At 48.2% G+C, this 24,474-nt stretch overlaps 1 protein-coding gene across 2 annotated transcripts in view; it reads left to right on the top strand.

The window, feature by feature from the left end:
* The window catches only part of ABCA4 (ATP binding cassette subfamily A member 4), a 127,422-nt gene that overhangs the window by 49,236 nt on the left and 53,712 nt on the right, over window positions 1-24,474 (top strand). For both annotated transcript variants that reach the window (XM_053591519.1, XM_053591518.1), the window contains 10 exons: window positions 2,000-2,205; window positions 2,566-2,742; window positions 4,598-4,820; window positions 8,601-8,822; window positions 11,326-11,530; window positions 15,064-15,129; window positions 18,634-18,723; window positions 20,680-20,854; window positions 22,614-22,745; window positions 24,052-24,191. In XM_053591519.1, coding sequence (XP_053447494.1) covers window positions 2,000-2,205; window positions 2,566-2,742; window positions 4,598-4,820; window positions 8,601-8,822; window positions 11,326-11,530; window positions 15,064-15,129; window positions 18,634-18,723; window positions 20,680-20,854; window positions 22,614-22,745; window positions 24,052-24,191 — 1,636 coding nt within the window. The remainder of the gene's footprint in view (window positions 1-1,999; window positions 2,206-2,565; window positions 2,743-4,597; window positions 4,821-8,600; window positions 8,823-11,325; window positions 11,531-15,063; window positions 15,130-18,633; window positions 18,724-20,679; window positions 20,855-22,613; window positions 22,746-24,051; window positions 24,192-24,474) is intronic.

The following is a 24,474-nucleotide window of genomic DNA, read 5'->3' as shown; positions in this document are numbered from 1 at the left end:
CGGGTCTTTTTGGTGGTCGGGTCTGTCCACCTTCCTCATGTCTCTATTTCTCCTGGTGATAGCTGTGTAATCAGATGAACTGGCGTTTGAGGTCTACTCTATACCTTGGGAACGTCATTCGGCCTCCTTGAGCCTAAGTTCCCTGGGCTGCAGAACGAGGGGACATAATCATGGCTGCTCTGCCTGCTTTGCAAGACAGCTGTGAGCCCTGTGGGAAGAACTGTGGGCCTGCGTTTGAAAAGTGGGGACGGAATCAGGCTCCGTCACTTCCCATCTGTGTGACCTCAGGCAGGTCTCCTGGAGTTCAATTTCCTCTTCAGTAAAATGAGGATTCTAGGTAACTCATGGGCTCTTTGTGGGGATTAATCTGGTCCTTAAAGCCTTGATGCACAGCAGGGCAGCCTTCCAGCTTCCTTACTCTTTGCCCCCTGCTAGTGATCTTCAGGAAGCATAGCCTGACCCCTGCTTACCGCCCTGCAGTGGCTCCTACTCCCCTTCAGGGTTGGCCCAGGAGTCCCCTGGTCTCAGCACTGAAGTCCACAAGTTGATCACACTGCCCAGTCCCTCAGGACAAACAGTCTGGTCCCACCCTTGTCTCTAGGGCTTGTCTCTGGCCTGTCACACTTGCCTTGCTCACTTTATGCTAACTTGTTTGGCCTTGCAACTACCTGGGTACTTTTTACAAAACAGGATGCCCTGGCCCCGTCTCTTGAGATTCTGATTTAATTTTGGGGGGTGGGGCCTGGCACAGGTGTCCTTAAATCCCCCTAGTGATCCTAAAGCTCATTCCATGGATGGGAACCCCTGCTCTACCCTGCAAGTCCCTGGACGCCCCATGCGCTGTTTCCTATGCCTGAGTTTTCTTGCATTTCTCTTCAAGGCCAATTCCTAATTGTCCTTCTCCTATTCAGGAGTCTTCTTCCTCCAAGCATCCTTCCCTGATCCCTCCAGGAAGATTAGCTGCGGCCCTCTGCTGGGCTTCCTGGGCACACTGTGCTTGCTTTCATCAGAACCTGCTCCTTCCACATCATGACTGCTGGTTGACTCCAATCCTCTCCCTCATTAGGTCTTGAGTTTCTTTCCGAAGAGATCTTATCTTTCCTCCCGGTATTCCTAGAGCCCAGCAGGCTCTGGCACATTGCAGACTCTTATCTAAGTATTCAGTGAACCAAGTAATGAAGACAAGGCCACCTGACCTCTTGTGAGTTACATTTTAAGAAAGAAGCATCCACACGAATACCCTTAGTGATTGTGGGAGTGAAAGGTCAAGGGAAAAGCAGATGTGAGTATGATATAAATGCTTTAACAAATCTATACAAGTGCATAACCCTCATATTCGGACTTTTTTTTTTTTTAATTCTTAATTTTGCTCTTTTGAGGGTAAAGTTTTTACTCTTCCAGGGGGAGGAAAAAAAGAATGGATTAGAGAAATTCTTCCTCTAGCGGCATTGCTTGTTGTAAAATCCTAATTGGAATGATTTCTCAAACTAAATCATTTTGGCTGTCTGTTACTTTCCCTGTTCCCTCAGCTGGCCATCCTGTGTGTTTGGAGAAAGCCAGGAAGGTTCAGTGCCAGGAATGTTTCTCTCTCTCTCTTTAAAACTCTTTTATCATCAGGCTTTCTGATCTTCAAAGCAGTCCGTAAGCAATGTGACCCCACTCCCTCGCTTCCCCATGCTGGGGAGTGAAAGCCGTGAGTATTTTTGTCATTTTGAGGACTTGCATATTTGGACGGCCTTGGACAGCTGGACAGGGTGGTCCTCACTAACTCTGCAGGATTAGAGCAAGTCAGCACTTCCAAGTCCCCTTCTGCCCCTACATCTAGACACATTGAAGAATTAACACCGACTCCAGAGTTAAGCAAACATTAAACTTATAGGTCTCTTTGCATTGGACCCATCCCCTGGGGTGGCAGCCCTTGTCCTCTGCCTTTTTGGCACAATTGAGTCTTTGCAGCTGGTGCTCTGAAAACTCTCTTCACCCTTGTGATTACCTGCAGTGTTTGGTCCTGGATAAATTTGAAAGCTACGATGATGAAATTCAGCTCACCCATAGAGCTCTGTCCCTGCTGGAGGAAAACAAGTTCTGGGCTGGTGTGGTGTTCCCTGACATGTATCCCTGGACCAGCTCCCTCCACCCCCATGTGAAGTACAAGATCCGGATGGACATCGATGTGGTGGAGAAAACCAATAAGATCAAAGACAGGTGATGCTTCAGACAGGGCTCGCTGGGTTTCTCCAAAGGCAGTGGGAAATTACATTTGGTAGAGAGAACAGGATTGAGACTGGACTCAGCCTGTAGGTCAATAAAGTTAAGTTAGAGAAGAGGAAATAGATATTCTATAAAGCTCAACTTAGGGTCCTTGAATGAAAGCAGTGACAGAGTCACATTGTGGCTAATATCCAAAGCTGAGATTAAACTGTGAACTCGAAACAGAAGTGGATAGTTTGAAAACATTTAGGAGAAAGGTGAAGAGAGTGAGCTTCAAGTCCCCCATGCTCGGGAAGGGAATGTGCTGGCCGTTCCTGTACCCACCCTTTGTCCCTCCTTCCTATGTCTTCTTAGGTACTGGGATTCTGGGCCCAGAGCTGACCCCGTGGAAGACTTCCGATACATCTGGGGCGGGTTTGCCTATCTGCAGGACATGGTTGAACAGGGGATCACGAGGAGCCAGGCCCAGGCTCAGGTTCCCATTGGGATCTACCTGCAGCAGATGCCTTACCCCTGCTTCGTGGATGACTCGTGAGTCCCAGGCTCCTGATCCTGCTCCCTGACAAGCCAAGGGGGCTTTGGGGTGGGGTGGGGTGGAGTGGGGTGCTCCTGAGGCTTCAGCATCTTTGCTGAGGGTCCGAGGGACTAGGGTCAGACTGGGGAGCGTGAGCCAGTGCAGTAGCAGGGAGAGAGATGGTGTTAGAGGTGGAGAAGGAAAGGAGAACATTAAAGTGAGGAAGCGAGCCTGGGGTAGGGGACGAAGGCTGTATAAATTTCCCACTACGTAGTATGCTTGGTATGTGGAAGGGTTCTGGTCAGACTGTTTGCCCAGTGATTGCCAAATCAGCAAATTTGGACTCTGCATCACAAGTAGGTCTGGTTCCTAGGAGCCTTGGAATAATGCAACTCCTTCCCTAATTAACATTCCCAGGATGCATGCTTAATGAAAAGGTGGGGGAGCCACCTTTTCATTAAGCATGGGATGTGCCCAGGCTCTGCCTCCCTGACCACTCCAGCCCCACTCCTGGTCAGCTGTTGGCCAGTAGGGAGCAAGCAAGCAGCCTACAGTTTTGCTGAACATGGGTGTAGGAGGTATAGAGAGAGACAGAGCAGGAAGGGCCTGGGAGGGCTCGTTTGCCATGGCAGATGGGGTCAGAACCCCCCCCCCCCCAGGAAAGACCTACCAGAAAGTTCACTACCGTGTATGTGTATTTGGCTGTGGGGTTCAGGAAGGAGGGCAACACACATGCACAGCCTGAAGAAGGCTAGTGTCAAATTGCCAGCTAGAGAGACAGTAACATAAAACTCAGTTTGGACACAGGAAACCCTCTCTTAACAGCTGCCCAGCTGGTGCTCCAGCCCCTCCTCTCCAGAAAGCTAAAGATATGACAGAGTAGTTAGTTTAGGTTTGGACAATAGGCAGAGATGGGAAGTGGAGCCAGGGGCAAAAGCCCGCCCAGGTCCACTTTTAGGATTGGAATGGGAATGGCTGGCAGGGAAGCAGGGTGGGTGTGGGGCCGTAGGCACCAGAGTCACCCAGTGCGGGAGAGTCCTCTGCTGGCCAGTCCCAGCAGTGCGTGTTTTGTGAAGGCCCAGTTTTCTCCCAAGGGCCATCTTGAGTGAAACCCCTCCCTTGCTGGGATTGAGCCCTTAGTGTGACAATGCCCAACGGGTTTCCATAGATAACAATCCCAAGGGCTTTCCTAGCACATTGAGCACAGGGAAAATGGGTAATCTTCACAGCAAAGTAATTCTAGTCTGTCAAATCTATCCTGCTCCCTGGAGTGGTTGTCGCAGGGTCTGCTCCACCTGTGCAGAGCTGGTGGAGTCGGTGGCTGGTGGATCGCTGGTCTATTGATGGGTCATTTGCTTCTCAAAGTGCCCCGCTGATTAGTTATCTTCCTATGTAACTAGGGTATAACCTTCCAGGCTAGACAGTGCTGGGCTCGCTGACCCCATTGGGGAGTCCAGTTATCGATCTCACCACCACCAGTTCCCTTTGTTTGTGGTCTACCCTTTGAGGTTTCCATGTCAGCGTGAACTTACCTATTTTAATCCCATCCACCTCATCAAGTCTGCAGTCTTTTCCTTACAAGACCTTACAGGTCTTGTACTTTGTGACATAGGTGATCTGATTTTATTTCTACATTTTACTTGCACAGCATTCATCTCAGCTAACCAGAAAGCCACCTTCTTGCTCTAAAGGAAAAGTAATGCTTCAGGGTAAATGTGGAATGTATTGAAGATTCCAGCCCAATGAATGCCCAGTGGAGATTTTTCTGTTTTCCTTTCCCTCCCTCTGGGCTTTGATCCTTCAACAAACATTTATTCTACTTCTATCAAGCACAGGGAACTTGACTTTTCTGCTTCCCTCCTCCTCGTTTAGTTTTATGATCATCCTGAACCGCTGTTTCCCCATCTTCATGGTGTTAGCATGGATCTACTCCGTCTCCATGACTGTAAAGGGCATCGTCCTGGAGAAGGAGCTGAGACTGAAGGAGACCTTGAAAAACCAGGGTGTCTCCAATGCAGTGATTTGGTGTACCTGGTTCCTGGATAGCTTCTCTATCATGTCCATGAGCATCTTCCTCCTGACAATATTCATCATGGTAAGCCAGATGGGAAGGCCAGAAAATCTGGAATAGTTTTGTTCCTCTCACCTTTCCTCCTGTTGACAAATGCGTACCCGGATTAGTCATCTGGCACCCAGGAGAGCATGACATCTGGCCTCCAGCCCTTTCTGCTGAGATGGAAGACACTCAGAGAGACAGAGTTGCCCCCAGGAGCCCTGGATCATAGCACTTTCCCCTCTGGTACTTCTGCCCAGAGAGCCACTGTCCACAGAGACTTTCCAGCATGACTCTCCGGAGGAGCTGCCATCAGCAGAGCCCAGCACAGGCTGAGTGTGCATCCAAAGGGGTCTTCCCTTTTGAAGCACAGAGGAAATGAGTTCAGGGAGTGTTTTCCTAGGGTTACCGTTCCAACAACTGGCTAGGGTTGAAGTGTGGAAAGCCCGTTAGGAGAGGAAACCCAGACTATTCTCCACCATTATGGACACACTATTTGTGGCTTCACCAAAACACATTCTGTGTACCTGACCTCCCACCCTGTCATGGCTGGGAACTCTGTTTTAAGGTTTCTCTGGGTCGCCTTGGCCAAGAATGGTTTCATTCAGTCAGCAGGAGGCTTAGGATTTTATTTTAGTTCATGAGCCTTAGCCAAACCCTGTGCTAGTGTCCTATCATAACAAATGCTGAGGATTGGAGTGTGTGTGTGTATTGGGGGGGGGGGATGAAAAAAACAACAGAAAGCACACAAATGCTGGGGTAGAGGGCACTCTGAGCAAACAGCATTCTGGCTTTAAGTGCTCAAGGGTACCAAAGTTCTATAGAAGTGGTTCTCAACTTTCCTAATGCCACGACCCTTTAATACAGTTCCTCATGTTGTGGTGAACCCCAACCATAAAATTATTTTCGTTGCTACTTCATAACTGTAATTTTCCTACTGTTACGAATCATAATGGACATATCTGATATGCAGGAGACCCCCCCCAAAGGGGTGGCGACCTACACGTTGAGAACCACTGCTCTAGAGAGATGAGGGCAGAAAAAGCAAAGCCTTGTTTTCCTCTAGGGGTCCCTTAATTTTTTTACTACTCCTCAGCCTCCTCCTTTTCCTAGTACCAAGACCCTTGGGGTCTTCAGAGTTAAAGGAGTTAAAATGCATAAACTTGAAATGGCCATGAGACTTTGCCTGATTTGTTGCTGGAAAAGGACATTAAGGTCTGCCTTCCTGAGAAGGGGCCACTGGGACTTCAAAGCTTTTAGGATATGAGGTAAAGAATGCTCGCCCAGAGTTTCTTGCACAAAGGGGTTCCTCCTTGTGGGAACCAGAAATTGTTCCAGTGATGACGGAAACAGCTTTCCACACCGCAGTAGGGTTTCCCTTTGATTGACTCTCCCATCTTTCCCTTTTCCCTTCCTCCCCACCTCAACTCTGCTAGAGAGAAGCTGGAAGCAGGGACAATGGGAAGGTTTCATTGTTATTCAAGCTGATAGAAACAAAAGAGAAAAGTGGTCGCTAGAGAAAGCCACAGCCAGCCAGTGAAACTGCAGGGTCAGCCAAGTGACTCACGTCGCTGGCTTAGATGGATGAGACGTTACCTAGATCTACAAGTTTGCAGGGCTTTGCTCTGAGGTAGGATAAAAAGTTGATTTCCTTCTTCTGAGCATAGCAACAGGCATCCTACAGCCCCAGGCCACGTGTTCAGCCACAGATTTGTTGAAGGAACTGGTGGGGAGCCTGCCAGGGTGCTATGGAGCATTCTCTGACAGACAAGATCAAGAACTCTGAGTCCTCCTTTTGACTTTTACTTGTTTAGCTTTCCTCAGACTTTGTTCCTGGATAAACATGGGTCTCCTCCAACACCCCTGGCCCTTTGCACTTTGTTTCCTTGTATTTCACAGTACGTCTTGTCAGTGGCTGGCATCCGTGGCAGCAGGAAGGAGGAATGGTGCCCAGGGCAGACAGATGCACATTCGCTCCACTCAGCCCTCAGGGGCCATGACAGATCCTGCTAAGGGCTCCCTCTTTTACTGAGAAGGACCCAGTGCCTCAGGGGACCTCCACCTCATTCAGATGTATTTTATGACGTGATCAAAGAGTACATCTCCTCATAGGATGCCTGTGGTATAGGATAACCAGGACAGTCTAACGCATTTGAAAATTTCCATTCATCCCTTGGTGCAGTGGTTCTCAACCTGTGGGTCGCGACCCCTTTGGGGGTTGAATAACCTTTGCACAGGGGTCGCCTAAGACCATTGGAAAACACATATTTCCGCTGGTCTTAGGAACTGAGACACTGCTCCTCTATCTGAAAGTAATTTTGTGGTTGGGGGTCACCACAACATGAGGAACTGTATTAAAGGGTCACGGCATTAGGAAGGTTGAGAACCACTGCCCTAGTGTAAAGTGATTGATTCATCAGTTAATGTGAAGGATGCTAATTTTGCCCACAAGGTCTGTATATTTCTGTGATATTCGTGGGTGGGGAAGAATCCATCTACTTCCAAGTGATTTGGATTAATTACTGATATTTTCACCTGTGCGAGTGGCCAATCTCAGAATACAAGTACAATGATGGAGTTGACAGGGCAGGCCCCAGGCACCTTATAAAGCCTGTCTGGGGTGGTCTCCCACCACCCTCCTTTGCTCTAAGACCTCAAAACCCTATGCAGGTCTTTCTCCCCAGCTCCAGGCAGATTTCTCCACACTACCTTCTTTCCCACCAAGGATTTGCTTACTTAATCTCATATTTTGCTATGTATAATGTGCACTTTTTTTTCTTCGAGACAGAGCCTCACCATGTCACCCTTAGGAGAGTGCTGTGGTATCGCAGCTCATAGCAACCTCAAACTCTTGGGTTTAAGCGATTCTCTTGCCTCAGCCTCCCAAGTAGCTAGGACTATAGGTGCCCACCACAATGCTGTGGTGTTATAGTTGTCGTTGTTTGGCAGGCCCGAGCCAGGTTTGAACTGGCCGGCCCTAGTGCATGTGGCTGGAGCCCTAACCACTGAGCTATGGGTGCCGAGCCAATAAGGTGCACTTTTTTGCCCAAATTTTTTGAGGGGAGAAATAAGGATGCCCATTCTACACGGGTAGTACTAATTCCATATCTACATAAATGTTTTTAATTATTTTATTTATGTGTTATGTGTTAAAAGTGTAACTCTAGAAAGCAATAACAATATCCATGTACAAAATAATACCCTAGATATAAACAAACAGAAATTGGAATTAAAAAATTGAAACAAAGAATTTTCTTCCTGAAAGTTTGGGCCCAAATGGCCAACCACGGTACATGGTAATTACTGTTAAAAGATTAACATGAGCACATTACATTTTGGAGGGCGCATTCCAGTTTTAAAGAGTTTATTGGAGTGAAGAGCAGCAATTCAGGGGCAGCTCCAGGCCACAAAGAGTTCAGGGTCCCCTGGGAAGGCGGAGAAGCAAGACAAAGAGATGTTTGGTTGGTTCTGGTAGAAAGGCCCTGGGGAGAGGACAGTCGGCAGTTTCTGGTGGGTTAAGTTATCCTGAATTGGGTTTTGGTTTGCTTACATAGGGACTCAGAGTGCTGGAGCCCAATGGTCAGCCTGATGGCCTCCCAGTTAATCTCTTTATCATTACTAATGACCGACAGGCAACTTGTGTGTTCCCACTCCCAGGGACAATGGCCATAATGGGATTTGAGTGGGCACTAGCAGCATGAGATACCCTTCTGGGCAGAAGGCTCTGGAGCCCCTGAAATCACTGCATAGGGGTCACCCCCTGAGTGGTGACCATGCCCTGGCCATGCATGGGAATTACTGACACGTGGCCTCTGGTTTCAGCATGGAAGAATCCTGCACTACAGTGACCCCTTCGTCCTCTTCCTGTTCCTGCTGGCCTTCGCCACGGCCACCATCATGCAGTGCTTCCTGCTCAGCACCTTCTTCTCCAAGGCCAGCCTGGCCGCAGCCTGCAGCGGCGTCATCTACTTCACCCTGTATCTGCCGCACATTCTGTGCTTCACCTGGCAGGACCGGCTGACGGCCCAGCTGAAGATGACTGTGGTGAGGGCCCCCAGGCTCACCCCTGCTCGGATGCGTTTCCCCTGAAGGTCTTAGCGTCTGCAGCTGCAGGCCCTCTGAGGAGGCCCACTCTGCTTTCTGGCGTAAGATTAAGAGGTTATAATGTAAAGTCAGAAGGTGCAGGGGCACAGGTAGGCTTGGCCTTCACCCCGAGGGACCTAACAGTTACTCCTCACCAAACCTGCTTGATTAACTTGCCTAGGAAGTCGTTAAAAAAACAGTTCAACTCACAGTTCCCTTTGTTTACCCAGATTGAAGAGCCAGCAGGCCCATTTCTCTCGTTTTATTTCCCTCTACTGTTTGAGCCACATCCAAAGGAGGGGAGCTTGCCTCTGTCTGTGACGTTTCCATTGAAAGTATTTGTTTCTGGCGGTGCCTGTAGCTCAAAGGAGTAGGGCGTGGGCCCCATATACCGAGGTGGAGGGTTCAAACCCAGCCCTGGCCAAAAACTGCGCAAAAATAAAAAAATTTGTTTCACTTCAAAAGACCTTGGATCAGAATTGTGCTGTGTGGCTCTCTAACGCCCTATACAGTCACACAGAAAGGGGAGCAGAGCTGAGCCGTCCACAGTCAGGTTCTCTGGCCGGGAAAGGACTCCAGAAACTGACATTTTTGGGGGGTGAGGGGAGATAGAGTCCCACTCTGTCACCCTGGGTAGAGTGTGCTGGTGTCATTGTAGCTCACAGCAACCTCAATCTCCTGGGCTTAAGCCATCCTCAGCCTCAGCTTCCTGAGTATCTGGGACTATAGGCGCCCACCACAACACCCAGGTATTTTTAGAGACGGGGTCTCCCTTGTGCTCAGGCTGGTCTCGAACTCCTGAGCTCAAGCAACTAGCCTCAGCCTCCCAGAGTGCTGGGATTACAGGCATGAGCCACCATGCCCAGCTTTTTTTTTTTTGAGGGGTTGGGGACAGAATCTTACTTGTTGCCCTTGGTAGAGTGCCCTGGAGTCACAGCTCACAGCAACCTCAAACTCTTGGGCTCAAGTGATTCTCTTGCCTCAGCCTCCGGAGTAGAAGGGACCTGGCTGTTTTGTTTGTTTGTTTGTTTGTTTCATAGGTCATAGATGGGGGGGGGGGGTGGGGGGAAGGTGGGATTTTGCTCTTGCTCAGGCTGATCTCTAACCTGTGAGCTCAGGCAATCCACCTGCCTCGGCCTCCCAGAGTGCTTGAGCTTACAGGCGTGAGCCACTGAGCCCAGCCCAGAAACTGACTTCTGATTGCCCAAGAGACCTCTTAGTTCAAGCTTCCCAGACCCAAGCAAATAGCACTGTCTCTTTTCTAATTACTTTCAAACGGGCCATTTCCACTTTCTGTGAAGCTAACAGGCCTCAAGCCATGGAGGGTGCAGCTTCCTCCACCTGTGTGGCTGTCCCCCTGTCTCTGTGCTGTGGAGCCAAGAAAGGTGTCTCTTGCTGGGAGTCTAACTTTGTTCTCATCATTCAAACTTATTTGGCTCCAGAGCTGCCAGGGCATCTGTCTGTCTTTTTTTTTTTTTTTATGTTAAATAAGAAATCAATTGCTGCCATATGTAGCACCCAATTTTCTAAAATAATCACAATGGGTTAGTAGCAAGGAATCCTCATGACTCTGCCTGTTGGAAGAGCTGGACTGTTTCGGCCATCGTTGGGTACACAGATGGCACCTGAGGCCACAGCTAGCTCCCTGTGTGCATGGATCCAGCAGGAGGGCTGACAGTTTTTAAATGTTTGTTTGTGAACATTTAGCCAGAGAATCTCTTTCTTTGCCAAAGAGGCACCATGAACTTCATGCAGGGTCCTGCAAACTTTAGGGAGTCCTCTGAGCAGAGGACATGGACGTGGCATGGTCCCCTGCATGTCCTCGGTGCCTTCTGCCATGTCAGGGACCACCCATGGGAACCTGGTGGGTAACTCCCTCTTCAAACTTCCTTTTCTGGTCCCCGTTCAGTTGATTTGTTCTCTGCACAGAGAACCCAAGAAAATGATTGTCTCCAGGCTGGAGGTGGGAAAGATGGAAGTCAGTGAAATCTGGGGTTGTTCTGACCTCTCTGACAGACCTCAGGAGGTCATGAGACCATTCACTGATAACTTTGTGGATGCTTCAGGTGGGATTCTCATAAAACAGCTTAAACTAGAACTGTGTGGCTTTAAGGAAGAGGTGGAAAGGAGAGGGAAGGTAGGAAGGAGAACAGGAAGACCGTTCTTCCTTTTGTGTATCAGGCTGTGTGGCGTTTCTTTGTCTTGCCTGCTGCACTGCAACTCCACTGTGTCCCACTGATCAGGTGAGAGGTGGCCCTCTAGGTACCGGGCCCTCTAGGCCCTCAATGACACTTGAATTTGCTCAATCTTGAATTTGCGGCGGTCTCTGAGTCCCAAGGTGCATTTCCAGAATTCTCTTCCTGCGGGAAGACTGCCTTAACCTCCCTGAGGTGGATCAGACACCTCGTGGCCTGTCCTTTGGTCCTCCTCGCTTACCCTCTGTGCCCTCTCTGCCCTGCTGCAGAGCCTGCTGTCTCCTGTGGCATTTGGGTTTGGCACTGAGTACCTGGTTCGCTTTGAAGAGCAAGGCCTGGGGCTGCAGTGGAGCAACATTGGGAAAAGTCCCGTGGAAGGGGACGAGTTCAGCTTCCTGATGTCCATGAAGATGATGCTCCTGGATGCTGCCCTCTATGGCTTGCTTGCCTGGTACCTCGACCAGGTGTTTCCAGGTAAGCATGCCCCCTCCACAGGGCAAAGGCAACTGAGTTCTTCGTGTCCCCAGCCCTCCTCCGTTCATCTAAGTTTCATCCTTTGATGTTGAGCACTTAGAACCAGCATTGGAAATTTAAATCCAGAAGTCAGAAACCCACCAGCAAATCCTGTTGGCTCTACTTTAGAAACAGAGCCAGAATCAGATCCCTGGTCTCCAAACCTGTTCATCCAACATCACCTCCCACCAGTCTGTTCTCCGCACTGTGTTCAGAGAGATCCTTTCCGAATCCAGGCCAAGTGGTGTCAGCCCTGGTGTTCAAATCCCTCTGGTGGCTTTTCCTCTCGTTCAGAGTAAAACCCCGTGTCCCCAACCCTGGGCTCCAAGATGCTTCATTATCTGGCCTCTGTCTACCTTCCTGATCTCCCACCCTCCCCGTCCCCGCATTTCCCTGTCCCAGCCACATCGGCCTCCTTGTTGATGTTCTACACATGGGAACATGTCCTCCTCAGGGTTTTCGCATCTCTGATCTCTCTGCCAGGGGCATGTCCCCCACCCCCATACCTACAGCCTTGCTTCCTCATTTTGTTTGGGTCTCTGTTCAGACATCAGCTTATCACTAGAATCTTTCTTGACCAAAGATATCTAGATATCTATTGCAGTATAAACAACCTTCCTTCAGGGCTCCTGTTCCCCCTACCCTACCTTATTTTTGGAAACGCCATCATCTGACGTGATGCATCTTTATGGGTGAATTTATTGGCTCTCTACCCTTAGTAAAATATGAGTCCTGAGAGCTGGCACATGGTCTGCTTTGTTCACTGTGATAGTCCCAGGGCCCAGAACAGTGTTTGACATGTGGTGGACACTGATAAATATCTAAGTAATCTGCAGCATGCAAAATGAGCCCCTGAATCAAAATCGGCTGTTGGCACGGTTTTGTATTTACTCCGTAGGAAATTAGATTTTCCTTCAAATTAACATTTCCTAGTAACTAGAGAAATCTCATCTTCATGTGAGTGGTCTCCAAGTCAGCCAGCAGCCTCCTGTGGCTGAGGCCAGGAGCAGGCAGGGGAGAGTGAGGCTGAGTCCAGTCCATGGGGAAGGGCAACTCACAGTTGTCATCTCAGGGCAGTCTTTGTTGGCAGAAAGAAGTAGGTGGCAACTCTGAATAGGAGAAAGGTCTCTAGGCTGAGTCATGGAGGTTTGGATTCTAGCTGCAAGAGTGTATTAGATTCCTAACACTGCCTTCACCAAGTACCACAAACTAAGTGGCTTAAAACAAGAGAAATTGACGTCTCACAGTTCCCAAGGTTGGAAGACCAAAATCAAGGTCTTGGCAGGGCCACGTTCCACTAAGACCTGAGGAGGAAGGATCCTTCCTTGCTCCATCCTAGCTTCTGGTGGGTTTGGCCAGCTGGCTTCCTTGGCTTGTAGGCGCATTGTTCCAATCCTCTGTCTTCACATGGTATTCTCCGGTGTCTGTCTGTCTGTCTTACATGGCCATCTTCTTCCAAGAACACTAGTCACGTTGGTCAACTTAATTAACTACATCTTCAATGATCCTATTTCCAAACACCACCACATTCTGAGGTACTGGGGTTAGGATTCTGTTATCTTTTTTTCCAGACACCACTTCTAACAGCAGATGTGTATTTTTTTCTGGCATCGACCAATTCTCCCATAACAACCAAGTTCAGCAGGTCAATTCAATCCTGACTCTATCCAGAATTAGCACAGACTCTACAAGATTCAGTTCCAAAGACATCCCTGTTTCAGGCACCCAGGCTACCCACCCTTTTGCCACAGTACTCTCCTTAAAATTGCGGCTTTATATGAAAGGGTACAACTCAGGAAGAGCCAAATGGAGGAGACACACATGGCAATGTACAGAGTAAGGTGGCCTGGAGCATCCACCCACCCTCCTGGTACCTCAGAGTGGTCTGCAGCCCAGGGGCTCTCTGAATCTTACTTTTTGAGAGTTTTTATAACCTAATCCCTAGGCTCCCTCCTCTCCTCAAAGGTTGGGGTTTGGTCCTGAAAGTTCCTCTCTTCACATGCTTGGTCTTCCCTTGATGACCGGTCCCCCATCCAGTAGCTGTCTTGGGGCCCCATCCCGAGTCACATCAGCGAAAACTCAGGTGTGGTGGAGAAAGGGTTTCATTATGAATAAAAAAAAAGATACTCTTATCATTCAGGAAATTCCAAGGGTCTTAGGAGATCTATGCTCTGCACAGGACCTGGGGCAAAGACCAAGTACATTCTGTATGATGCCATAGACCCCAATCTATCTTTTTGGAGGAGACAGGATTGACCCTGTGATGGTGACTTTGTACAAGACACTTGAATTTGCTCAATCTGTTTTTTCTGTCTCACTAGGCCTTTGAAAAGTGATATAACAGGTGAAGATTAGTTGGACTGAAATTGAAATTCGTCGTTAATTCCAAAGCTTTCTTTCACCCCAGCCAAAGCTTTCATTTATTCAACAACCCTTCATTGAGCAGGGCCTATGTGTGAGGCTCAGCAGGGCCAGGTGCCCTGGAATAAAGGGGTGGAAAAGATAAACCCAGGCCTGCCCTGAGGAATTTGCAGTCCAGTGGTGGCAAAGGCCCTGAAACATGTGACAACTATTAAAAAAGCAAAGACAGTGTTATTGTAAAAGCCACATGTTGCAGGGAATAACACTTGCAAAGAAAAGTGCATAAGCATTTTGGGAGTCTTTTTTTTTAAACCCAGATGGATTCAGTAGGATGGGGGCGGGTTAAGAACAATGATATTAGAGCCAGATGGCCTATATTGGAATTCCTGCATTCTACTGACTCACTATGACCAGGGGCAGAGGGCTCAAGGCCAGTCGCCTCAGTTTCCTTATCCACCAGAATACTATTCCTATAGGCATCTCCTAGGCTTGTCCTGAGGATTACATTATTCAACACATGGAAAGCTCTTATAGCCATGCCTGACGCAGGCAGAGCCTCCAACAGATGTTAGCATTTATCATCATTATTAACTGGTAACTCCCGAAAAGGGACATGATTCAATTCTTTAATAAAATGTTTTCTTGGAAAACTAATGTCAACCAAGATCATTGTCTTACTGCTACTAGTAACACCCAAAAAAACCCATAATCTTTTGGATTAAAACACTCTGGAAGGGGAAGTGTTTATGCTAGCCTGCAAATAGCCACATAATGGTTTGTGAACTACACATAACCTTCCATGCGAGGCTCTGATAGATAGATTCTGGGTCTTACACATACCTTCCATGCGAGGCTCTGATAGATAGATTCTGGGTCTTACACATACCTTCCATGCGAGGCTCTGATAGATAGATTCTGGGTCTTACACATACCTTCCATGCGAGGCTCTGATAGATAGATTCTGGGTCTTACACATACCTTCCATGCGAGGCTCTGATAGATAGATTCTGGGTCTTACACATACCTTCCATGTGAGGCTCTGATAGATAGATTCTGGGTCTTATTGGGCTGTGATCAGGTGGGACAGGGAAACTTGCCTAAGCATTTTCCTTTATTTGTCTGTCTATTTTTAGGGGACTATGGAACCCCACTTCCTTGGTTCTTCCTTCTGCAAGAGTCATATTGGCTTGGTGGAGAAGGTGAGTTGTTTGTTTTTTTTTTTTTGCAGTTTTTGGCCGGGGCTGGGTTTGAACCCGCCACCTCCGGCATATGGGCCTGGCACCCTACTCCTTTGAGCCACAGGCATCGCCCAAAGGTGAGTTATTTTAAAATTAAAACAAAAACCTTGATGTTTGAAACTAGCTCCTTGGGCTAAGTGTGGGGTGTGTGTGGATGCAGAGGAGGCCTTTTAATCAAAGATGTGATTCCTGATAAGTCAGCTACCTCCTGGGGTCTCTGCCACCCCAATATGGCATCACAGCCTCTCTAGGACTCCACCTTTCATGAGTTTCTGGGCCAGAGGGAATGGCTGAGAATTAATAAAACTTTGTGTCTGGTACAGCTTATCCCAGTGGATTCAATTGCCCTATCAAATGAAGACCAAACCACTTTAAGGTTCAAATGACTTTTGCAACTTTTCAGTTTAAAGCAGCCATCCAGGGAATCACGAAGGGACCTTTCCATTCATTTTCTGTTGCTCTCTTCCTGCATTTTTCTCTTTCTTCACCTCGGGAGATTAATTCATTCTCCCAAATGAGGACTCTTCCAGAGGCAGAAATGTTACCTTCAAAGCAAACACTCCCCGGCTCTCCTGGTGGTTAAAGAAGGCCAAAAAGGCATTTGGCCATGATGAATCTTAGATAAAATTTACCTTTTCCACCGGACAGAACAGGAGGCCTAGGGGAAGTTCAATAAGTGGGGGAAAGCACAAGCTCTTTGGTGAGGTTTGAGAAAGCAGAGATGTTCCAGAGCTTGGAGCTGGGAGGTTCTGGAAGCAAAGGAAATACTTTCCAATCTGTTTGTTACGCATCTACCTGTTCGTTCCTTTGTATTGGACTGGGCCAGGATTTATCCTTTCAGCACTAAGATAGATGTTTATTTTCTCCAGCAGATTAGTCTAAGACTTGGGCAGGTTTTCTTGGGTGTTGGTTGTTTTTAATTGATCAAACAAATAGCATTTTGATAGCTCAGTATTTCTTCATTATATGCATTTGTCCATCTTGTCTATTTTTTTTTTTTGCTATACTAAAGTTATAATCCCATATCAGAAATGGAAATTTTCAACACAGGAATGTGTTACTGGGATTTTTGTTTGTTTGCTTTTGTTTTTTGTTTTTTTGTTTTTTTTAGACAGTCTCACTTTGTCACGCTTGGTAGAGTGCCATGGCGTCACAGGTTACAGCAACCTCAAACTCTTGGGCTCAAGCGATCCCCTGAGCTGGGACTACAGACACCCGCCACAACGCTCAGCTAATTTTTTAGAGACGGGTCTTGCTCTTGCTCAGGCTGGTCTTGAACTCATGAGCTCAGGCAATCCACCCGCCTCAGCCTCCCAGAGTCTGGAATGGTTTTAATGCCAAAGAATAACAGGGCTTGTGGGCATTTTTTTTTTTCTTACCATGCCAGCAGACACTGTGCCTCTCAAGAAAAAAAAAAAAAAAAGCCTAAGACAACCATGTTCCTTCAATAGTAAATTACATATTTTTGCCACAGAAGCCAAATATTTTTTACCTATCTCATAAGCTAGACTGAAATAGATTCCTAAGACTCTGTACAATCAGAAAAGAACTTAGTTTCTTCATCTAACCCTCCTCCTTACAGATTAAAAAAAAAAAAGATGGCGCCCAAAATGCATCAGTATCTTGCCCAAGTCCCTTCGTGATTCCCTGGGTGGCTGCTTTAAACTGAAAAGTTGCAAAAGTCATTTGAACCTTAAAGTGGATTGGTCTTCATTTGATAGGGCAATTGAATCCACTGGGATAAGCTGTACCCTGGCCACTTGGGACAAAATTTGGAAACCCAGATTTCCTGCTGAGGAACTCACTCCAGTAACTGAACTATGTAGAAGGATATTTCCTCTTGCTGTGTGACTGCAGTTGCATTTGTGCAGTGTGATAGCTAGCAAAGTGGTCACACGCTTTCAGGAAGCAGAAACTGAAATACAGAAGGAGGTGGCGTGTCCCCAACCACAAGGCACATTACCTGCCGTTCCACCACATGTCCTGCAGATCTACAGAGGGTAGATGGACAGAGAGGCCTTGGGGGGCAGCTGCATTAAAAAAAAACCCCACCCTGGGCTGGGCAAGGTGGCTCACCCTATGATCCTAGCACTCTGGGAGGCCAAGGCAGGTGGATTGCCTGAGCTCAGGAGACCAGCCTAAGCCAGAACAAGACCCCATCTCTACAAAAATAGAAAAATTAGCCAAGCATAGTGGCAGGCACCTGTGGTCCCAGCTACTCTGGAGGCTGAGGCAAGAGGATTGCTCGAGCCCAAGAGTTTGAGGTTGCTGTGAGCTATGACACTAGGGTACTCTACCTAGGGTGATAGACACAAAACATTAAAAAACAAATAAAAACATAAAACATTTTTAAAAACTACCCTGCTCAGGAGTCTGCACTTGAGGCCAAGAGCCCTTGGATACTTGTTGATGGTGGGTCCTTCCTCCCTGCTGTCCTCCAGCAGACGGGCCATTCTGTTTTCCTTCCACATCCAGGATGTCCTAATTTTTTTTTTAAAACCAAATGCCAACTTTACAAAAAATTATGCATGTACATGTGTGTGTGTGTGTGTGTGTGTGTGTGTGTGTGGTGTGTGAATTGTGAATTTGTATCACAATTCCCAATTTGGCCGGGCCTGTACCTCTACCAGGCTCAATCCTGGTGTTAATCCCATGTTATGTGAATGCCCACACGGGGGCACTTCTCAGACAAGCCGTTTCCCACGCTGTAATTTAAGCTGGCTGCCTGTCATATCATCTTGAATGGACTTCTACGCAGGTTCACCATGACTCTGAATGTTTTGGGTGGGAGCGGAAAGTACCAGGGCTAAAGAAAATTATCCCATTTCAAACTCAATCCCGGTTTTCTTATTATTTTTTTTAAAGCACAATTTCTAACATTGTGGGGCCCTCCTGGCACGTTAAGAGGATGAAGTGAGGGAAGCTCCTGTTACAAAACTGTCTCTGGGCTTTGCAAAGATTGCACAGTCATGGCTCAGCATCTGTAGCTCAGTGGCTAGGGCACCAGCCACATACACTGGAGCTGGCAGGTTCTAATCCAGCCTGGGCCTGCCAAACAACAATGACAACTGCAACCAAAAGATAGCCGGGCATTGTGGCAGGCGCTTGTAGTCCCAGCTGCTTGGGAGGCTGAAGCAAGACACTCGCTTAAGCCTAAGAGTTTGAGGTTGCTGTGAGCTGTGATGCCATGGCACTCTACCCAGGGCAACAGCTTGAGACCTGTCTCAAAAAAAAAAAAAAAGATTGCACAATCAGGCTGGGGCACTACACAGCCTCCACAGGTCAGAGGCCACACCTCACAGGATGCTGGTCTCACAAGAGACCACTGACCTGGCCTCAAGGGACCTATGTCTTCCCGCTGTGGTAGGAAACTTGCTGACTCCCCCCACTCCTTCCCACCCTTTCCTGCCCTTACTGATTCTCAGTTCTTGCTGTGACAGTAACATTGGCTTCTGGTTGGTGCAGGGTGTTCAACCAGAGAAGAGCGAGCCCTGGAAAGGACTGAACCCGTAACAGAGGAAATGGAGGATCCAGAATACCCAGAAGGAATATACGGTAACCCCAAAAAGAACACATAGCAGAGGCAAAGAAAAGGCTCTGATTATGGCAGAGGGCCAGAGCATAACCCCTCCTACCAGGGTGAAATGAAGCCCAGGAAACCAACTCTCTGTTGACAAGTGTTCAACTTGATCCCTTCTCAAGGGTCCCGCTGCACGTGTGCAGAATGAATGGTCCAGTCCAGACATTAGCGCATATTTCCTGGAGAAAGCAAATCCCAAGTATGTCGCGTATTTGTGCCCTTGTTAGGCAAATCCCAAGCCAGTTGCACAAATGTGCTGACTTCCGAGGATTTAGCAAGAACAATAACTTGGGTCACTGGGACTTAAAGCGGATATGAGCTATAAGGAAAGACAAAAATAAATGCTTCTGTGTACAAGGGGAAAGAGAGTCTAGTGGAGCTGACGACACTTCACTCATGGTTTACAAAGCTAGAAGCCCATTCATTCAAACCATCAAAAGCCTTTCCTGACAGTGGAAGTTACCTAATAATCCCTGAACTGATAGACTAGGTTTACAAGTCCTAACTTGTCCAACTGATGGACAAGGTTTCCTGGGGGTTGCAGCCTTACATTCTCTTTTGAATTAGTTATGTATTTCTCCCAAGGTTTTTCATCCCATAAGCATACACATTTCTCTGCAGATGCTACTGGGTTCAGAGAGGAAGCAGCACAGCCTCTGGACTCTGCGTGAGGCTGCATGAGAGGGTCTGGTCCACCCTGGGTGCGTCCAGCCCACCCCAGGGTGCCATTTCACAAAGTCAACGTCAGACCCACAGCTCCTCGCAGAGGCAGACAGCAGGCAGTGCGAGTCCTTCCTCCCAAGTGGAATGACAGGGCCGAGATCCGGAGCCTGGGCACTGGGGCCATCGCAGTTACAGCCTAGGCCAGGAGACACAGATAGAGGAAATAATGGGAAAAAAAATTCCCCCTAAGAGGGCAAATGTTTAAAACTACAATATTAAGATGATAAAGTAAGCTGTGGGGTACAGGGTGACTTAAAGCAGAGAGAGGTTGGGTGTCAGGGAGAGGAGATACCATATACTGAGGGTCGCACTGAGGGGCGTGAGGGCAAGGGCGGTTAGAGGGACAATTGTCATGAGAGAGGGACTGTCCTACCCAGCTCCTTGGAAAACTCTGGAGCTCTGAGGAGCAAGAAGCTTTAATTCAAGCCAAGGTGACCAGGAGAATGGTGGTTCCGGGAGAGCACATGGGAGAGTCTAGAGGAAAAAGCTGTTTGGGGAAGAAAAGGCGGGGCCTGGGCTGCCAGGCGTATGAGGAGATGCCCTGCACAGTGCTGGGAACAAGGGCCTGGGACTAGGGTAGATGTCAAGCTACCTCTCCCTAGAGACCACCACGAGTGCACCTGACAAGTTCTCCGGGGAAATAAGCATCATAATATCCACCCACAGGGCTGTTGTAAGGGTGCAGTGAGGTGATTCAGATAACACAGTTGAAACAGTGCCTGGCACATAGTAAGTGCTAAATAAATGCCCCATATTATTATTGCCATTATTATTCTGTAGTCTTCCTCACAAAGGTGATACCTGAAGCCATGGGGGCAGGAGACATGACAGGCAGAAGACAATTGTCTAAAGAAAGACCCTTGGGGGCGGCGCCTATGGCTCAGTCGGTAAGGCGCCGGCCCCATATACCGAGGGTGGCGGGTTCAAACCCGGCCCCAGCCAAACAGCAACCAAAAAATAGCCGGGCGTTGTGGCGGGCACCTGTAGTCCCAGCTACTCGGAAGGCTGAGGCAAGAGAATCACTTAAGCCCAGGAGTTGGAGGTTGCTGTGAGCTGTGTGAGGCCACGGCACTCTACCAAGGGCCATAAAGTGAGACTCTGTCTCTACAAAAGAAAAAAGAAAAATAGAAAAAAAAAAAAAGAAAGACCCTTGGAAATCGTGTACAGTAAGGCATTGTGTTTACCTCACGTTCATATTTTCCTCCAAGACTCCTTCTTTGAACGTGAGCTTCCAGGGTTGGTTCCTGGGGTCTGCGTGAAGAATCTGGTAAAGGTATTTGAGCCGTATACCCGGCCGGCCGTGGACCGCCTTAACATCACCTTCTACGAGAACCAGATCACCGCATTCCTCGGTCACAACGGAGCAGGGAAAACCACCACCTTGTGAGTCTTCCGGCAAAGAGGCCAACGTTGCTGTGGGATCCTGTCCCCTTCTGGCTTATTCTTTCCCAGTTAGCTGGAGTCTACCCCTTCCCACTAATAGTAGTGACAAAAACGCGCTCTGTATTGTTGCCCCAAGATTTGTAAAGTACAATGCAGTCTTCAAAGCTCACTCGCGTATATTGTTACATGTGATCTTGACAAGGAGCCCAAGAGGAAAGTGGAGTAAGTGTATCACTCACTTTGTGAGCCGGGAAGTGGACATTCAGAGAGTTGGAGTGAGTTTCCCGAGGCCACCAACAGATCACGGTGCAGTGGGGGCAAATTCAGGGCCCCACGATTGCCCCCTGCTGACACCTTGAGTCCCTCTCCCCATCCTCAAGTTCTCTGGCGTCACTACCATCGTGGTGGTGTTAAGTCACAGCCACCATCACCATGTGCCCCAGGCTGTGGAGAATCACTGTTTCAAGGAGCGTCCCTTTTCCTACCCGTTTTACTAGGCAGGCTTCCACATCAGCGTGGGGCCCTAGCAGTTGTGGAGAAAGTTAAAAGAATGCAGTCTCTGGAGGGGTAACAGCGGGGCAAACGAAGGCTGCTTGGGAAAACATGGACCTTGAGACTCAGGTGGGTCCCCAGCACCCCAGTGCCACCTGCTGAGGGGAGAGCTCAGCCTCCAAGCTTTCCCGAGAAGCAGCTAATGCAGACCCCTCGGGGGACAGCGAGCCCGTGTGACGCACGTTCTTCAAGTCCCTGGGCTTTCTGTGAAGCTTCAGGAAGGAACAGCAGAGTATACACCCTGCCCTGGAATGTTCCTGGGCGGTGCACTGTGAAAGGAATGTAGGCTGCCGCCATTGTATATGGTTCGGTTTCCCTCTAGTGGCTGATCCACAGAGATTTCAGCTTCCAAGAACAAGTTCAGATAGGCTGAGCCTGTGTGAGAATCCAGGGACAGAGCTGGGCGTGGGGGCCCTAGCTCCTCTCCTGCCTAACGGATGAGGTCAGGGATCTGAAGTCCATCCAGGCTCCCAGCGCTCCACAAGGGCAGATTCACGACTTCACATTTAATAATAATGGCAAAAATAGTTTGCAGTTTCGTTTTACACTGGCACTGTTCTAAGTGCGTGACATGTATTAACTCATTTAATCCTCACAGAAGGTGAGAGTCTTATTTCCCATTTTACATATAAAAGCCCCACACTGCTTTTAGGCTTCTTATGCTTTGGTTCCAAAGCTGATATTATCGACAGTTCTCACTTGGCTTCAGTTAATCAATAAATGCAGGCTGAGTGCCTGGGTGTGCCCGGGTTTCTCACCCTCATCAAAACATTATCCCGGGCTTGTAATAGTGACACCTAGGTTTGTGATACCATTTCTGCTCACCTGCACCAAACACCTTTTACTGAGCCCCTCTAGCATCAGGCTGCGTGACACACAGTGCAGGTGGGGGGACCTGGGACTGCAAGGGAAGGTTCTGAGGCTGGGAATCTCAGAGGCCCCTCGGTGCTTGCCTGGGAGCACCAAGAAACAGGCAGAAGCAGAGGAGGACAGTGACGCAGCCTCTGCAGCAGGGCCTGGGTGTGCACGCCGGGCTGAGCCCTGTACAGGGGACTGTCAGTCCCACAGCTGATGATGGTTTAGGTATGATTCACAGCCATAGGCAGAAATCACTGAGCGATCCTCACTGACCCGGGAGTGGGGACTGCCCTTCAAAGGTAGGTACCTAGGAGCCATCTCTTCTGCCACTGATTTCTGCATTTGGCAGGTCCATCCTGACAGGTCTGTTGCCACCAACATCCGGGACTGTGCTCATTGGGGGAAAGGACATTGAAACGAGCCTGGATGCAATCCGGCAGAGCCTCGGCATGTGCCCACAGCACAACATCCTATTCCACCAGTAAGTCAAACAGGAACTGAGATCTCCTAGGCCCTGCCATCAGGGCTGGGCATGGGTAGTGATGGTCATTTGGTCCCCTCATGTTTAAGGTCCATGGTGCTACTTCCAATAAGCATTGTCCTTCAGAACATGAGACTGTGCTGCTGGTGTCCCCCTCAGAAGAGTGGTGCTGCCTCCTCTCGGACAGAGTGGCCCATCTCTGGGGCCCTTGCTCAGCCCTGAAGTCCTTCCTCTGGGGACCAGAGAGAGCAGAACCATTGTTCCTGTCCCCCTTTTAAGCCATGACACCAAAGACCCACTTTTCAGGAATCTTTTCAGTAGCTTTTTTTTCTAATTAAAACATTTTTTATTATCTAAGAAACTATATATAGTCATTGAGAAAGGAAGGGGAGGGAGGGAGGGAAGGAAGGAAGAAGGAAATATCGGTAAACAAGAAGAAAAACATAAATCACCTGTAATTTCACTATCCAGAGATAACCCTGGTTAACATCTAGGTATACATGTTTATAATATTTCAGAACTTTCTCCCGTGTATGTATAGGCAGATAGACATATAAACTTTAAAAGTATCAAGGATACACCTACGGTGCATCTTACAAGGGTACATGTGAAACTTACTAAATGTAGAATATAAATGTCTTAACACAATAACTAAGAAAATGCTAGGAAGGCTATGTTAACCACTGTGATGAAAATATGTCAAATTGTGTATGAAACCAGAGTAGGGTGCCCCATGATTGCATAAATGTTCACAGCTATGATTTAATAAAATAAATAAAAAAGTATCAAGGATACTAAAACTATACCTACAATTTTGTAACCTGCCATTTAAAAAAATTATGTAGCCAGGCGTTGTGGCAGTGCCTGTAGTCCCAGCTACTCAGGAGGCTGAGGCAAGAGGATCACCTGAGCCCATGAGTTTGAGGTTGCTGTGAGCTATGCTGCCACAGCATTCTACCCAGGGTGACAGAGTAAGACTTTATCCCCCCAAATAAATAAATACTAAAAAATTTAAAAAAATTGTTATGGCTGTTTTTAGACCTAAGATAGCGTGAATATCTTTTCATGTCCTTACAAATCTTCTCACCTACTTAATGTGTACATAGTATTCCATCATAGGAACAGTCTATTCCAGCCACCCTCTCTTGTTACTTCTTAGGTCTGCTTGTTTCATTCTTATATCATAACACCAGGAGGAGCATCTTGATCGCTACCGCTTTGTACTCACCTTTATTACTTTTGTAAGATAAATTTGCTAGTCGAGGAGTTACTGAGCTCACTCCGTTCTCCTTGTCCCACCCCACAGCCTCACCGTGGCTGAACACATCCTGTTCTATGCTCAGCTGAAAGGCAGGTCCTGGGAGGAGGCCCAGCTGGAGATGGAGGCCATGTTAGAGGACACGGGTCTCCACCACAAGAGGAACGAGGAAGCACAGGACCTGTCAGGTGGGGAACAGGGTTACAGAGGACACGCATTGCTCCCAGCTCACCTGGGACATGCCAAGAAGCTATTCTGAGAATCACCTCCCATGTGGAACACCATCTTACAGCAGCCAGGGCTTTACATGTTCTGAGGTTCACATGTTTGAACTACGTAGAGCAGTCATCACACGGTCAGATCGCAGGAGGCAAGGGCTGCCGCCTCTGTGCTCACGAAGCCCACACACCACCAGGCTTTTGAACACTGGCTAAGCAGCTAAGGAGGCAGCGTCAAGCAGCTGCCACAGTG

This window comes from Nycticebus coucang, chromosome 5 (genome assembly GCF_027406575.1).
Source record: "Nycticebus coucang isolate mNycCou1 chromosome 5, mNycCou1.pri, whole genome shotgun sequence".
In the NCBI taxonomy this organism is placed as follows: Eukaryota; Metazoa; Chordata; class Mammalia; order Primates; family Lorisidae; genus Nycticebus; species Nycticebus coucang.
Note: the sequence above shows the minus strand (reverse complement) of the source record. Positions and strands in the feature narration are given on the sequence as shown.